Genomic DNA, 15223 nt, shown 5'->3' with positions numbered 1-15223 from the left:
TTCTTTTGCGATGGAAGGTAGAACTTGGGCCAGGGCTGGTGACAAGGACTTGCCAGGCTATGTTGTCTACCTCCTCCTGTCATAAGTGGGTTAAATTCACTCGTTTTGCCAGACTAGCCAGGCACGTGCTGCAGACCTCTCTGCAAGACTTGCACTTGAGCTTTTTTGTTAAGCTTTGTGTATTCCACAAGTTGAAGTTTGGTCATAGCTGACCGAAGGAGTCTCAGCTGTCTAATTTCTGATTAGAACAGTTTCTGCCTCATGTAATGGAAAGTCAGAAAGTTCATGCTTCTGTTGAAGTTGTTTAGAATAATGCCTGTCTTTCGGTGTTTTTAAAATGCAAATTCTACACAGAAAGGAGTATACAATAATTAAGTTTTTTTTTCATATTTGAAAATTCTTGCAGAGTAAGTAATAAGGTATCTACACACTGAATATACTTTTCTGATTTGGTTGGAGCCATCTGGTACCTCAACCCTTTACTGTCAATCCTGCAAATCACAGATAAAACCGATATTGAAGTTGGGCCCTTAATAGCCACAGAGGGACATCAGCCAATGCCTTCAATGGAACAGGCATGATTCTTTATTGCTCTCCTCATCGTAAAGTAGTGGTGTGCTTTTGGAATACTGGGTGGTGGACATGAGTGATACTAAATCAAAAGTAGTTTTGATTCCTTTTTATCTGGATGATATACCAGTCTTTCAGCTTACAGTTCTAAAAGTTTGTACACATAGAGATCTCTGTTCTCCCTTCCTTTTACACTTGAGCAAAAACAAACCTGAGGCAGTCCTGGAATGCAGAACAGTTCCCTCTTGGGATAATTCCTTTAATAATTGAAGCTAATACATATGCTTTTAAAATTATAGTTTTTAAGAGTTTCAAAACCATAAAGCTTACATTTTCTAATACCTTTTATTTTAACACATTATGACTTTTTTAACCTTTTGTAAAACTATATGTGGTTGAACGTTAAATTATTAAAAACAAAAAGGAAGAAAGATTTTTTTTTGAAGGGAAAAAGGTGAGTTTTTAAGACGCAACATTTATCTCTGTTGTCAAATTAAATATATTCACAATGAATATACTCATATTCAGACATTAGAGGCTTAAACTTTGTGAACTTTAGGTCAATAATAGTAATGCAGTGATGATGTTTATCTTCAGATCTTCCACTAGAGAATACCTATGTTAGATTAATTTGTCACTCTACAGAATTTTATATTTTCTACATTGATAATTATATTTAAAAACTGTATTTTTATGTTTGCAAGAAGCCTTTTGAAGGAATTTTCAGACCTTGATTTAAAAAAAAAAAAAAAAGAAGGATTATGGTACAAGGCTACAAAGCAATGCCTGTCTGACAGGGATACTGGAAGTCTAAGTGCTCTTTAATTGTGCTTCTTCCTCGTACCTGCTGAAAACTTAAAAAAAAAAAAAAAAAAAAAAAAAAGACATTACAAAAGTAGTCAATTGTTATTTCAATGTACAGTAAAGTAAATGCACTGCTGTTTATACCATTCATCTAGTTTGATCTCTCAATTTTTTATATTATGCTAATTACTTCATCAGTAATGATCATGTGCTATCGACAGCAGTGGTGGGTCTGAAGTGCTGCTGCTTTTTGAGAATAGGAAAAATACTGATATTCTCATTCACTTGTAAGAAGTTGTCACAGGGTAATTTTTGTTGCTGAAAAGTTAGTGCAGTTAGTTTATTATTCAGCCCTGTCAACTTTTCAATTTTCAATATGCAAACATTTTTCTTGTGTCATGCGTAATAGGAAAAAAACTGAACACATTTTAATGCAAAGTTTGTTAATATTAGTGCAGAGCAGATTTTGAAAGGCACAAGTTTACTATATCATGGAGGGGTTTTTACCAATTATTTATGCTTTTGCTTTAAATATAACTTTGCTGTCATATGTAATAAGTGGTGCTGAAATTGGTTTCAGTTATCAAAGACGTGAATGACACAATGGATGCTTATGTACTGTGCCTGTTGAATCCATAAACACTGGTGCTGAACAAACTTCTGTTTTTTCACATTTCCTGATTTTCTGTCAGCTTTGTCTTTCATGGGTCATTCAATAAACACTACTCTGGGTGACTCTTTTGTGCTGCCATATGTCAATCAAAATCAAGTGCCTGCTTCTTAGCAAGGAGAGAAAATAAGCTTGCTTTATTTAAGTTTGGCTGTGCTTTCTGCAGAACAGTGCCTTGCATTTTGTTTCATTCCTAGTGTATTTTTGCCCTGAGCTATACAGTGGAAGAGGTTGAGATTGAAGAGGGAAGGAGAGTCCAATGAAAGCAAAGGAGGAGATAAAGAGAAGAGCAGGATTTGAAGCTGTTCTTTAAGGATATTAAATTTGAACAGATCTGTTTAAAAAAAGGGAGGGAGAAGGAGAGAGGGATGAAAGGGTCTCATGAGTGTTTTCACATTAGATAAACATATTTCTCTTTACTTAATCATGTCATAACTAATCCTGTTGGTATGAGATTAGAAAACTGCTGAAAGTCATTGTTTGGCGTAAGTACTTGTTTTTATTCTAATGAGAGAATGGATATGTAATTTTTAAAAACAAATTATCTGTCCATTGCTGATATAAATATTTTGTTAATCACCACACAGAGCAATTGCTAAGTGTGTGTACGTTAACACTGGGAAAGTCAGTGAGCATAAGAAGTTCCTTATATTAGAATTGCAGAATACAATAAAATGTGCATCAACTGTACATACCCCTAAAAGGATTTGTATTTTTTTTGCTGTAGCTGGTAGTGTTCTAAGTATTACGTTTCTTGTGAGAGTCAAGTAGGAGGAACCCCGGTATGTCTTCTGTGAAGGCCTTCTGTTTGTATAGACTTTTGTCAAGCTCTTAACAACTTCTGGGGTCTCACTTTGCCCTGAATGAGACCGGTTGGAATTTCATATCCCATTGTTGCTGTTCCTCACCTTTTTGGTGCAGGGGGATGGTTGCTGGCTTCAGACTAAACAGAATTTCCGCATTCCTCTGGAAAGACATGCTTCCTTCTTCCTCTGAAAAGGAATAGAAGCTAAGTGTAATTTTTATTTTTATTTTTTTCCTTTTTCCTCTCTTATACTTTGGCGCTTTCCAGAAAGATCCCTGAATGACACTGTTGCCTTTCAGATGTCTGATATCACCTGTGAAACTCCAGTTCTGATGTTCCCTGCTTTGTCGTCCTGTAGTATTACTGGATAATCCTTATATCTTTTGAGCTTCAACCTCCCTAGGATGTGGTTTTGTACGGAAATGGGAATGTAGATTTTCCTTCTAGATTTCTGGAATATCACTTTTACTGCATCTGTTAGGGTGCAAGAGCAAGTAAATAGAAGATGAATTTCAGCAACTTGCAAGTGACTTGAAGCATTGACATGATCAAGTGTGTGTTTTTGTTTTCTTTTTCAGTGTTGAATCTAACAGACATTGTTTTTGTTTTATCATTTTCTTTGAAAACACAAATCTATTTCTCTTGGGGTATTTCAGTAATAGTAATGTGCCATTAAAATAAACAGAATTCAGATTTTTGAAAACAAGAAATGAATCAGAGTTAAGTACGTAGGATAACAATATATCCTATAACAATATAACATTTGGAGAAGCCACAATCTTCAAAAGAAATTCTTTAAGTTAGGACTTTTATCAAACATCAGAGGAATAAGCTTGTTTTCTTAAGAGTCTAACTGAAAGGCATTTTCCAGAGAATGCTAGAAATTAAAACCCTAGTCTGAATTTCCCAGTATTTCCACCTGACAAAGGTGGAAAAGGTACACTTTTAATTTTCTTCCAATTCTGCCCATGAAAACTACTCATCATTAGACTATTTTCATTGCGTTAGTCCTGCTGTACTTAAATGCGTTCAGGACAAGCCCTTTGCTTCTAGCTTTCACAAGCATTTGAAGTGCAACGGATTGTATATGAGTCACAGCACTAGCAGAGAATGTTTTTCCCTTCTAAAAAATTTTAAGTAAAATACATTTCTATTTATTGACTCTCTATAACATGATAGAGTTCTAAACTTTGCTTAGCATGTGTTGTCTCACCTAATTTCTCATTCAGTAAATGTCATTCAGGCTGCAAGATTATACCTATTTTTAAAGAAAGTATATATGTTTTTAAGGGCAATGTTGGCTAGTCTCACATGCCAATATTAAAATTCATGGGTACAGAAGTTAATGGTAGGTACCAACGAAATAATGTTTTATGAGCTGCTAGAAGTGTTTCAGAACTTAGAGGGGGGTGAAAAAAAAAGCATTTACTCCTTTACTTCATTGAAGGCTGACTTGGATTCAAAGGACAAGTGAGGTATAATTTGATCAGAAATGTCGGCCGTGTTACTGTTCCGCCTGGCCTGAGTCCATAACCTGATGCCTGTTGCACAGGATCGTGAGCTTTTTACCCTCCCTGCTACTTCGTGGGCAGCAGCATTAGGTCATGTCTGTGCTGAGCCTGTGGGCTCTGGGGAATGGCTGATTCCTTTCCAACTGGGCTGGAAGGTGGCTGGCTCAACTCCTGAGTATTGTAAAATAATAATGAAGTGTGGGCTGGTCTTGTTGATTTCTACTAATTTATTAAATAGAAAATACATGTATTTAAAAGTCACAGTGTTTTGCAGTAGAGTTTTGAACTGTTTCTTTCACACAAAATACAATCCTCATTTACTTCCTGAAAGTATGATTTTTATAGCAGCGTTGGAAAAGGTTACCAAGTGCGTTGGTTATGTGCATTGTTTTAGTATTTGTTTGGGGTTTTTGCGTTGACAAAGGTAAAGAGCTTATAGCTGTCATTTACAAAAACCTGAAGGTTGGAGTTGCTCTAATCTAGCTCTATTACTTTGGTATTTTGAGAGTTTGGTCAAGGAAAGTCAGCGTACTTATCCACCATCTGTTCTCATACAGATGCAGCACACCTCCAGACTACATGTGAACAGTGGTTCTTTCCCTTTGTAAATTTGTGGTGCTAATGACACACGTACTTTTATAGGGACTATAGTGCTAAAGATCTCTTAGCTGAGTGATCTCATTTTGAGTACAACGGGTTTTTGAAAAATGACTTTCAATTAGTGTTGTAGCACCCTGTCAAGGTTTTTAGTAGCATTAATTATTTCCAGTGAGTGCACATATCTCTTCAGAGTGAGCAAGACAGAAGTCCTTGCTGGGTAATTCCTTAGAAAACAAATACTAAAATATTGTTATAGTGTCTGATATTTCTAAGTGCAGATTACTTTCTATAGCTGAGAGGGTCACAGCTTTTATTTGAAGCAAGTGAGTAGCGCAGCTTCTAGTAGTGTCTGAATAATATGATATCACCCCAGTGCATATAAATAGTATACAGAAGTATATAATATCAGACCTCTGATACTGGAGAAGGCAAATAAATTTTCTGGAAGACAGAAAGATGCTTAAACCTTTCTAAAGTATAATCTGTTAGCAGTAGAAAGTCTTTACAATGATGTTGGGATTGTAAAGTAATGCTTTTAACTACTTCTAGAAACTGAGCTCATAATGCTACCCTTTGCTTCGTATCAATGTAAAGAGGAATGTTGAAATTTCTCTATTGCTGCAAAAGGAAGCTGTAAAGGCAGATTTGTTGGCTGGAAAGTTTTCTGTCATTTGCAACTTGATTTCATTCTCTAGCTTGAATATATTTTATATCTGATAGGTATTGGTAGCTTTGAGACATGTTTACTAAGACAGCTGCACCATCTTATGTTTATCTTCATCTGCCACATTTATCTTTCAGCTTTTTTCCTTGTCCGTACCTTGACATACATGCTGGGATGTGCATTCCAAGTGGTATTTCTGTTACGTGTTGGTAATAAAGATCTTGTGCATGTCTTGCTTTGTTGTGCTTATTTGCTCCTTTTATATTTGTCTATTTTTAATGTGACTGTCAAGCACCAATAAAGTTAAAAGATGCAAATAATCTTTGAGAGACCTGTGAATTCCTTTTTAGGAACAGGAGCTCATGGCCAAAGAAATAACGATTGAATCAATTTTTTTTGCCAAATTGTTTGTATTCTGTTGAATTTTACACGAAGTATTGTATCCACAATCTTAAATCTTCAGATAAATCCCACTTTCACTTATGAAGCTGAGGAATCATGAGCACTGATCTTTCTTCCATTAGCATAAGTATTTCAGAATGCTTTACTTTGTGTTGTAGTATACCCTTTCCTATTTTATTTGTAGTATAGTTGACTGATTTGCTTCTGAGTTTATTCTTAGCAAAACTGGAAATAAAGCTGTTGCTGAATCAAGTCTCATACAAAGAACTGCTTAGAAAGGTTTGGCCCGATCTGTATATTTCCTTACCTTCTTTGCAGTACTCCAGTCTATTAAGTACTGTGGAGATGGTGATAAATGTCTCAGTTTTGATTTGCACGACAGTGTATCTCTGCTACTGAAGAACGATCATCATTTTAAGGAGCGAGACTGAAAGCTGTGGAAACAGCATTCTATCTAACCATTGTCACAGACTTGGTACTTTTTATTCTAATTGATTTTTAAAATCAATATAAATATATATATATATTTTGTTTTATTTTTATTTTTTTTAAGAAGTGACCAAGAATTGTGAATTTTTGAATCAGCTTCCAAGTGCCTTGGAGCGAGTCAGTGTCCTTTCTCAAAAGCAGGAGGATGTTTTGAGTACTATGCATTTTTACCTCTTTTTGCCTTCCTCCATCATAAAGAAAAAAGAAGTTAAATATATTTCGCTTACCAAACTTGAACTTTGTGTTTCTTTGTGGAAAATCCAGTTCAGTATTTTGCAGCTGTACTTGTCAAAGAACAGAAAATTTGGGTGTTTCTGAACAATTTTGGTATTTTATTCTTGTACCTTTCTATTAGTCTGGTATTACTGTTCTGTTCATGTAAATACATCAGTGTGTGTGTGAGCTGGAATCCTCTAGTTCTAGTACATACCCGACTGATGACAAAAGGAAGGAATATATAGAACATAATTACTAAGTGAAGCTGCATCTTCAGAAAGACATAAATATAGAAATGTAAGATGGTGGGGTTTTTTTGTTGATTTTCTTATGTTTGTTTTAGGACATTTTCTCTTTATGTGTCTCTTTACTCAGAAAAAAAAAGCTACGATTTACTTGTAATACATTAGTTAAGTATAAATTGTTGTTTGGTCTGCAAAATGTTCTACTAAGCTTTGTGTTTGTGAGGTTGAGACTGTGTGCAACTATGTGGATTTTTGCATGCAGACTACATAGGGAGGAGTAATACTGGTGAAATCTGCACTCACTTTTTTATGCAACTTTTTTTTTAATGTGTGTCACAATAAAATGTCATAGTAAGTGATATCATAATAAAACGCATTCACATTACCTGGAACGAGGGGCTAAGAGATACACTGGCATAAGTTTTAGGCTTGTTATAGGTATTAACCAATCACTCTTTAATGAACTACCAATATTAGTAAATGGAAGTTGATGTTGTTGGCATGTTAAATTTAATTATGAAAACTTTAAAAGATCTGAATGGCTTTAGAAGATTAAACAATGTAGTGGATGAAGTGTTTGGTGCCTTGGCTCAATTCCAGTCTGGTGTCCTAAATGAAAGCATCACAAAACCACAACAGATCAACTCAGATTTACATGAGTGACGTATAAGAGCCCTGAAGCTAAGCCAACATAGTGATTGAATTAGCTCCTGCATTCAGAGAGGCTTCTCCCTCCAGGTCAGACTTCTAAGCACTGATGGATATGTGTAGGGAACGAAAAGTTATAGATTGAAGTATGCCTGTGCTGTGAGGGGAAAGAAATCTTAGAGCTTCGGAACTTTTATCTTTTATCTTTGACAAATGTGATAGTTTTTTTTTTTTTGAAGTGGGGTGGAGCAAAAGAGGAAACGTTATAAACAGTAATGGAAAAAGTGGAAGAATTTCCTTTAGTGGTGCTTCTGTCAAGGACCTGCCAATCTCCCTAGAAATCTGCTTAAAATCTGAAACACATCATTGCTGCAGGGTCGATATGTACCTAATGTATTATCCACACTTATGTACTATGTAGTTTGTTCTTCTAGTGTGTGTACTGTACTATGATGCTAATAAATAGGACAATTTCACAAATTTGTATGTGAGTGAAAAAGAACAGCGTTTGTGATCTTTTCTCCAAGTATCTTATTTTGAAAACACTGTCTTATTTTTAATAACTTAAAGTGAGGTTATGCATAAATGTCAGATAAAAGTAAGGGCAATGGATGAACAGAAACGTTACTCCTTTAAAGAAAGCATTAAGTATTTAATGTAGTTTTGTTTTTTATGTAATTTGGAGAAATAGTTATTAAACAAGAAAGAAAAGCTGATATGAAGAGTGACTTATTGTAGGGATTTTTATTATGACAGAAATGTGGCAAGAAAAAGCATTGAAGACAAAAAAAAAAAAAAAAACATTCTACTGTTCGATTTTAACAGGTACCATCACCGAAGTTATTGATAAGTTCCAGCAAGGATTGTATTAATGTTACATAAGTAAGAACTTTAAACAATAGTATCCTTCAATATTTCAGTAACCTGATATCTCCATTTTTGTTTCTCAGCATGATGTATCACAGACCTTGCTCAAAGCAACTCTGGACAGTGTGGTTGAAGAGTGTGTCAGCTTTGTAGGAGTTGATATTAACATCTGCTCAGAAATACTATTAAGGTGAGTCAAACATTTTCCTATTCCAGTAATTACATGGCTCTGGATCACAGAGTCTCTGTTTAGTCTGCCATCTGACTTTAACTCAGCTGGAGCAAATGGGTCTTGTGTTAAACCTCCAGTTGCATGAAAATGACACAGTAACACAGTATTTCACTGTCCTTGGAATTCAGTTTTTAAGGGTATGTGTGATTCTCCAGATAAAACTATACCTTGGAGGAAAACAGGTTAAAAATTTTTGAACCAATGCTGCAACTTAGAAAAACTTCAATATAACCAGTGTGTATTTCTGCAGTAAGAAAGGATTGTTCAAATGTACTTCATGTTCCTTCAAAGGTATTTTTGTATGTACTAAGCAAAGAAGGCTGTAAAAATCTAGTGGGCAAAGGAGAAAGGAAGGAGTTTAGGGGGAAGTTTTTGACAAGTGCATTCTTTTTTTAATGTATTTTTTTATTATTATTCCATATTTATTTGGAAAAATAGTCTGGATTTTATTTCTTTTGGTTAGAAATCAATCTCATTCTTTCTTGAATATCATGCTTTCTTATCCACTCGTTGCTAGATATTACACTTAGAATGGGTGACATTACAGCACCTGCATGACTTCTGAGTATCTTACTTAAAAGACTTAAGATCATCAAGTGCTTTGACAGTGGGAATAAGCTGTATTTCCTAATGTTTCTATGAAATTTTTGGAGAAAATTCCATGCCTAATATTTTGTCTATGGTTAAAGAGGTGTCTCAGTTTTTACCAACTTTGGATTTCTTTTTATACTTCTGCTTGAAAATGAGAATAGCAGATTTTTTTTTCTTCTCATTCCCAATTTCAGCTATTTCTGCCAGGTTTGTTTTTTCTAGAATCAGTTTTATTCCACAAACAGGTCTCTTAAAGCAGTGACATCTGATATTTGGAGCTATGGGCATGTGGGTGATGTTTACTTCTCCAGAAGTAAATGCCCAACACAGTGTTTTTATCTCTTTCTGTGATTATTGTACTCTGGATATAACTTTGGGTGTACGTACACATAGAAAAGGTACAACAAACACACTGCTTCCTGAAGGAATTTGGCTTACTGCAATTACACTGAAGAGGTATGTTCTTTGCCAGATCTAAGTTGCCCTCAGAACAACTCATGAAGCCTGTTCCCAGCTGGTCTTATATTTCAAGAGCAGCTGAGAGAAAAGAAACAAGCTGTGTGGATCTGTGAAATTGTGTAAGGAAGGCAAGCTGCTCTCAGCCACCCTCCTTCTGGGTAGCAGACGCCGGTCCCTCATGTTGGGGCAAGGTGTTGCGGTATCATTGGAAGATAATAGCTGAGAGGGGGCTATTCTCACAGGAGTAATTCGTCTGTCCTGAACCCTCCTCCCACGTAGTTTCCTGAAGAGGGCAGCTGGGGGCAGGCCATAAGACATGACAAATCAAATTGGTATTACAGAAATAGCCCACAGATCATAAATTATGAGCCCTTGGCTTACTAGTTAGGCATGTGCAGAACCTCACTGCTGTACAAAGTTTTGTTGACTTGAGAGGATTCCTTCCACAGAATTCAGAGAAAAGATCCTTTTTCAGACTGTTCCTTTGTTCTTAGCTGTGTTTAGTTTTTGTAGCTTTTTTAAACCGAATTTTCTACTGTTATGTATGTACTTGTAATGGATAAGACTTGTGTTAATGACTATTCAATGGTGAAAATGTATTTTGTAAACTTTACTCTCAGACATATTGCAGGACTGAATGCCACCAGGGCTAGAAACATTATTGAATGGCGAGAGAAGAATGGACCATTTATAAATCGAGAACAGCTCAAGGAAGTTAAAGGTTTGGGTCCCAAAACTTTCCAACAGTGTGCTGGCTTCATCAGATTCAATCAAGACTACATAAAGACTTTCTGCAGGTAATAATGGCGTTAGCTATCATGACAAAATTTTCCAAAATGTTATGGGAAGACTTCTTCACCTTCTGTTTTGTATTCTGATTTGAAACTTGAGGAATACTAGGTCTTCAGACTTTGAAAGAAATATCTTAACAAATTAAATTCTTTGTCAGTTGTTGAACATAGCTCTTGCACTGCATCATCATGGTTTATTACTCTAGTTCTCTAAGTTAGAGTCTCTATAAGAATACAAGTTTAATGGCAAATCCTTCAACTGAATCAACAGAAGAAATTTGACATGTGGCAGTGTCATTATCTATGAGGTATTAAAACCTTACAGGTCGGTGCTTCATATTTAACTTACGGATTGTTAAATCCATTTCAGTGTGGTGAAGATTGATACTCTGCAGAACACATTGGTAGTAAACTGGAGTGGATTTTTGGAGAGTTTCAATTCCAGTGCCTGGAGAGAGAAAGTTAAATAAGCTGTCTGGGCTGAGCTCTGTCTGTTATACTTCTGTGCCTAGGAAGCATGATGTGACTGCTTGCTTTCTCAAATATGTAAGAAGCCTGTTACTAACTCCAGTTTGTCAACACTGAGTCATCTTTTTCCTTTCCATCTCACTTCCCATTTCTGTATCAAGCCTTTTCTTCTTGCAACCATTCATTCTGCTTTTCTCATTCATCTATAATGCTTCCTCTCCGTAACAGAAAATGCCCATTGTAGGACAGTGTCTCTTCTCCTCCTGTCTTTCCCATTTCTCTATCCAAAATAAAGAACTAAAAAGGGACAGAGTGATAACGCCACCCTCACCCTTTTGCTGCTTTCTCGTCTCCAAAAAAATATTTTCCTGGGACCCACATGTTATTCTTTTGCCAACCCTGTGCTCAGAAGCAATACTGTATTCCCAATTGCTGCTGGCCAAAATGAACATGTATAACTTCCAAGCAGGAGGTAGGCACATTAGGACTGGCATACTGCCCCAGTGGAAGGGATACAGATTGCTTGCCCATCTGGCAAGGAGGCACATGCTGTAGGCCAAATGGCGCACACCAATCACCAGAAGACCAAAGAAATTATTTTTGAGGCTGCAGATGATCGATAGGCCTTATGTTGTATAGATCAGTTCTAGTGAATGCAGCAGTATAGACAGAGGAAAAGAAGTTCGATGCCATGTTTTTTTTTCTGAAGTTCACTGATGAAATGTTTAACAGCACCATTTTTTTTTTCCTTTCTGAAGCACACTTCTGATGTTAGTCAGATTCCGTAAAACTTGAGAACACTGTATAACTTAAAAAATCCTGCTATGGCTTCAGAGTTTGAGGCCAGAATAAAGCTTTAAAGGCATTGCCTGCACAACAGTTCATATGGGCCCAGAGCAGCTTTCCAGCCACTTGTCTTCCAGTCTACACATGCGATTGGCATTATTCCATCCCAAGTGCAGAACATGCTATTTACCTTTCTGGTAATTATTTCTAAATTCTCGAATAGTGGTAGGTTTGACTCTTAGGTTTTTACTGGTTTAAGTTTTTCATATTTGAAATTTTTCATATTTAAACCTGACCTGTATTTGAGCATAAGTTTTCAGAAATTTAAATATAGAGAGTGAAGTAATGTTATTCAAGGACTTAGGGTATTTAAACATTGAGACTATGTTCTGCAATTTGCTTACTTAAAGACACTGTGAATAGGATATTTTGTTATAAATTTTTCTAATTCTATGCATTTTATTTTAAATGACAATCTAAAAACTGACAATTTATTGTGTAAGTATCCTCACATGATCTTTATCAAATAGGTAAATACAGTTGTACCAATTTTACGGACAAAAGATACTATCCAGTTTGCAGACTAAACAGTAGGTTGTGTATTGAGGAATTTTACCTTATCAGCACTTTCATTTTCTCATTTTCAGGAAGTGCTTTGCTTTAATATTACAGATTTTGTTTTACTTCATATGTTACTTTTTTTGTAATCTTGGCATTGCAGAGAATTTCTAATGAAGCACAGTCTATTTACTTCTATTTACAATTAATTTATGCATAAAACTATATGATATTTTTATGCTGTGATTATGTTGTTAAGATGCATTCACAACGACCATTTAGGGGTGTTATACTTTTTGATGAGAATGAGCATTGGATAAAAATCTGATTGCATTTTTAATGCTTAAGCATTGTGCTAGGATCTTGTTTGGTTAGAATGAAATATCCTTTTTTTTTTATTATTTCTGACAGTAATAAGAAAACTCAGCTTGGAAGTCATGCACTTTTCGCTAAAGCACGTACACAACTCACCAATGAGAAACAAGGTAAAAAGAAGAGCAAGCCAACACCAAGTGCCTCATACCTACCCAATCCTTTGGACCAAACTTGTATCCATCCAGAGTCTTACAGCATTGCAATGAGGTAAGCACTGGAAATGTTTTTGAACCATCAATTTAAAAAAAATGTGGTTACTGGGTTTTTTTTTCTGATAAAAGCCTCCTCAGTCTTTTGTGGCAGGAATATTCATCTTTTCAGGTAAAAGATTTGCATGCAAATTTTTAGTTTAGCAGTTCTTTTTGCTTTTAGTTTTCACACTGTTGTTTTTCGGTAGGGGAACTAGTGAATTTTCTAAAGTTTGCCAGATGTTTCTCCCATTACTCTGACTCCCTATCACCATTTTCCCCCTTATTGAGACTACTTTTCTCAATTTCCTTTTGTGTGGCAGCTTTTCTTATGCCAAATATTAGCATTAGGACTTTTGATTCACAAAGTTGGGAAACCAATCATTTGTTCCAACTGATTTTTGTCTTCGCCCTTGCCCTCAAATCCTATGTAAAGAATTTTTGGGGGATAACTTTTTTTCATGTATGAATATTTCCCATTTTTTTTCAATGCATTTAAATTTACCCAGCAATACTACTGACGTTATTAGGAAAAAATGTTTCCCTTCAGCAAATGCATCTACAACTGGGTTTGACCACTTCATTGCTGAATTTTACACAAATACTGGAGAATGTTGTCTGGTGTCTTTGAATAATCAGGTCCAAGATATTCTACTGAATTTGATGAAACCTAAAGCACTCAGATGTTTTTTAGGCCATAATCAGGCCAACTGCAAAACAGGATATGCATCAAGTTTGTCAGTAAGATGTCTAATTTCAGAGAAGTCGGGGGATTATTTTAAAACACTGTAATATAGTGTACTAGCTCATTTTATGCTCTGAGTAAATTAGCAGAAAGCATCTAATTCATCTTGTGTTTTATTATTGGTTGTGCTATATATATTATTTTGCTCAGGACCTTAAATAAAACATAATTGTATTTCTTCTTATAAAAATAATCTCATTGAAACACTGCAAATTTTCAGGCGGTGGTAGTTTAATACTTCTGTATCATTAACAACTGCTTTTATTTCATGACTTGTGGTCAGCATGTGCCAAGCGAACTTCCTTCTCCATGAATTTTGACCACAAAAATTTGTTTATGCATGATTGTTTGTGCACACAAATGCATGGGCATATATAAGAACGCCTCATAATTATGAAGCTCTACAATTAAATTCTGATGTTGCGAGATCTGATTAAGATGTCTATATTAAGTTTCCAAATACATGAATGTCATGGTGGTTTTAGTATGTGACCTTCAGCGAAAAGAAGAGAATGTTTTTTCTGTAGGTCACACAAAGTAATTAGGAACCCATGTGTGCCTCTCTTTAGGGAGGTACTGCAGCTGGTGAATGCTAGTATAAGATTTGATCTTTTCTATCATCAGTCCTGGTTGAAATTAGACTCAGCTTGTCCTCTTGAGAAAACATTATTTCCTACCATAAACCAGCACATATTTATTTTTGTAAGTGATTTGCGGTGAACAGGTTCTTTTCTTAAGGCATGCTGGAGATAATTTCATCAGCAGTTAAATGCTTTCAGGGTTCTCATGATATCTGAGAATGTTACTCCTGGAGAAACATCGTTCTGCTACCTGTTTATAACAAAACAATCTCTAAGCCCCAAAGAGAGATGCTGAGTTTCTGAATTCATGAAGCTCAAGTTTCTTATCCTAAAAATAATTCTTCCAGGACCTTGCATTTCTAGAATACCTTTCCTACAGTGCATGCTTTGTTAGCTCTCTAGAAGAGGTAATTGCATATACAATTTCCTCTACATAGGTGAATGTTCTTTCCTTCTGCTGGGCACTTCTGTTTCTGTCCGCTCCATGCCACATATCCTTCTCCTTTGGCCGTGACTACTAGTGTCCCTATTCTTTGTACAATGTATAGGTAATTTTGGTTTCTTATTTTCCTCAGTCTTTCTTCATTTTTCTAATGCATCACAGTTTGTTACTATTCTGCTGTCCTATGCATAGCTGAATAAATGAAATAAAATTAATAAAGACAAGATCCTGATATCGGGAGTCCTACAATTAGGATTTAGAGTGTGAGAAAGCTTAGTCATCCCTACTTTAGATTTTTCAGAGAGAATTTAATGGAGATAAATAAGCAAACAGTAATACTGATTTTCCATATTGTACTTCATTCAATTTAAATATCAAGTAGTCAAGATTTGGTATTTAGTTCATTTGGCTTTCCAGCTCTAGTACAACAGTATAATCAAAAAAGGTGTTCATAGTGTTAACAGCTTCGCTTAAGGGTTGGTTGATGTGGAAAGACTACTTCAGAGCAGAAAACTG

At 35.6% G+C, this 15223-nt stretch overlaps 1 protein-coding gene across 4 annotated transcripts in view; it reads left to right on the top strand.

Moving 5' to 3' along the window:
* SRBD1 (S1 RNA binding domain 1) overlaps window positions 1-15223 on the top strand; it is a 123746-nt gene that overhangs the window by 96805 nt on the left and 11718 nt on the right. For all 4 annotated transcript variants that reach the window (XM_025149162.3, XM_419463.7, XM_015283824.4 and 1 more), the window contains 3 exons: window positions 8575-8681; window positions 10394-10570; window positions 12788-12958. In XM_025149162.3, coding sequence (XP_025004930.2) covers window positions 8575-8681; window positions 10394-10570; window positions 12788-12958 — 455 coding nt within the window. The remainder of the gene's footprint in view (window positions 1-8574; window positions 8682-10393; window positions 10571-12787; window positions 12959-15223) is intronic.

This window comes from Gallus gallus, chromosome 3, assembly GCF_016699485.2.
Source record: "Gallus gallus isolate bGalGal1 chromosome 3, bGalGal1.mat.broiler.GRCg7b, whole genome shotgun sequence".
Taxonomy (NCBI): Eukaryota; Metazoa; Chordata; class Aves; order Galliformes; family Phasianidae; genus Gallus; species Gallus gallus.
This window is presented reverse-complemented; position numbering and strand designations above follow the sequence as displayed.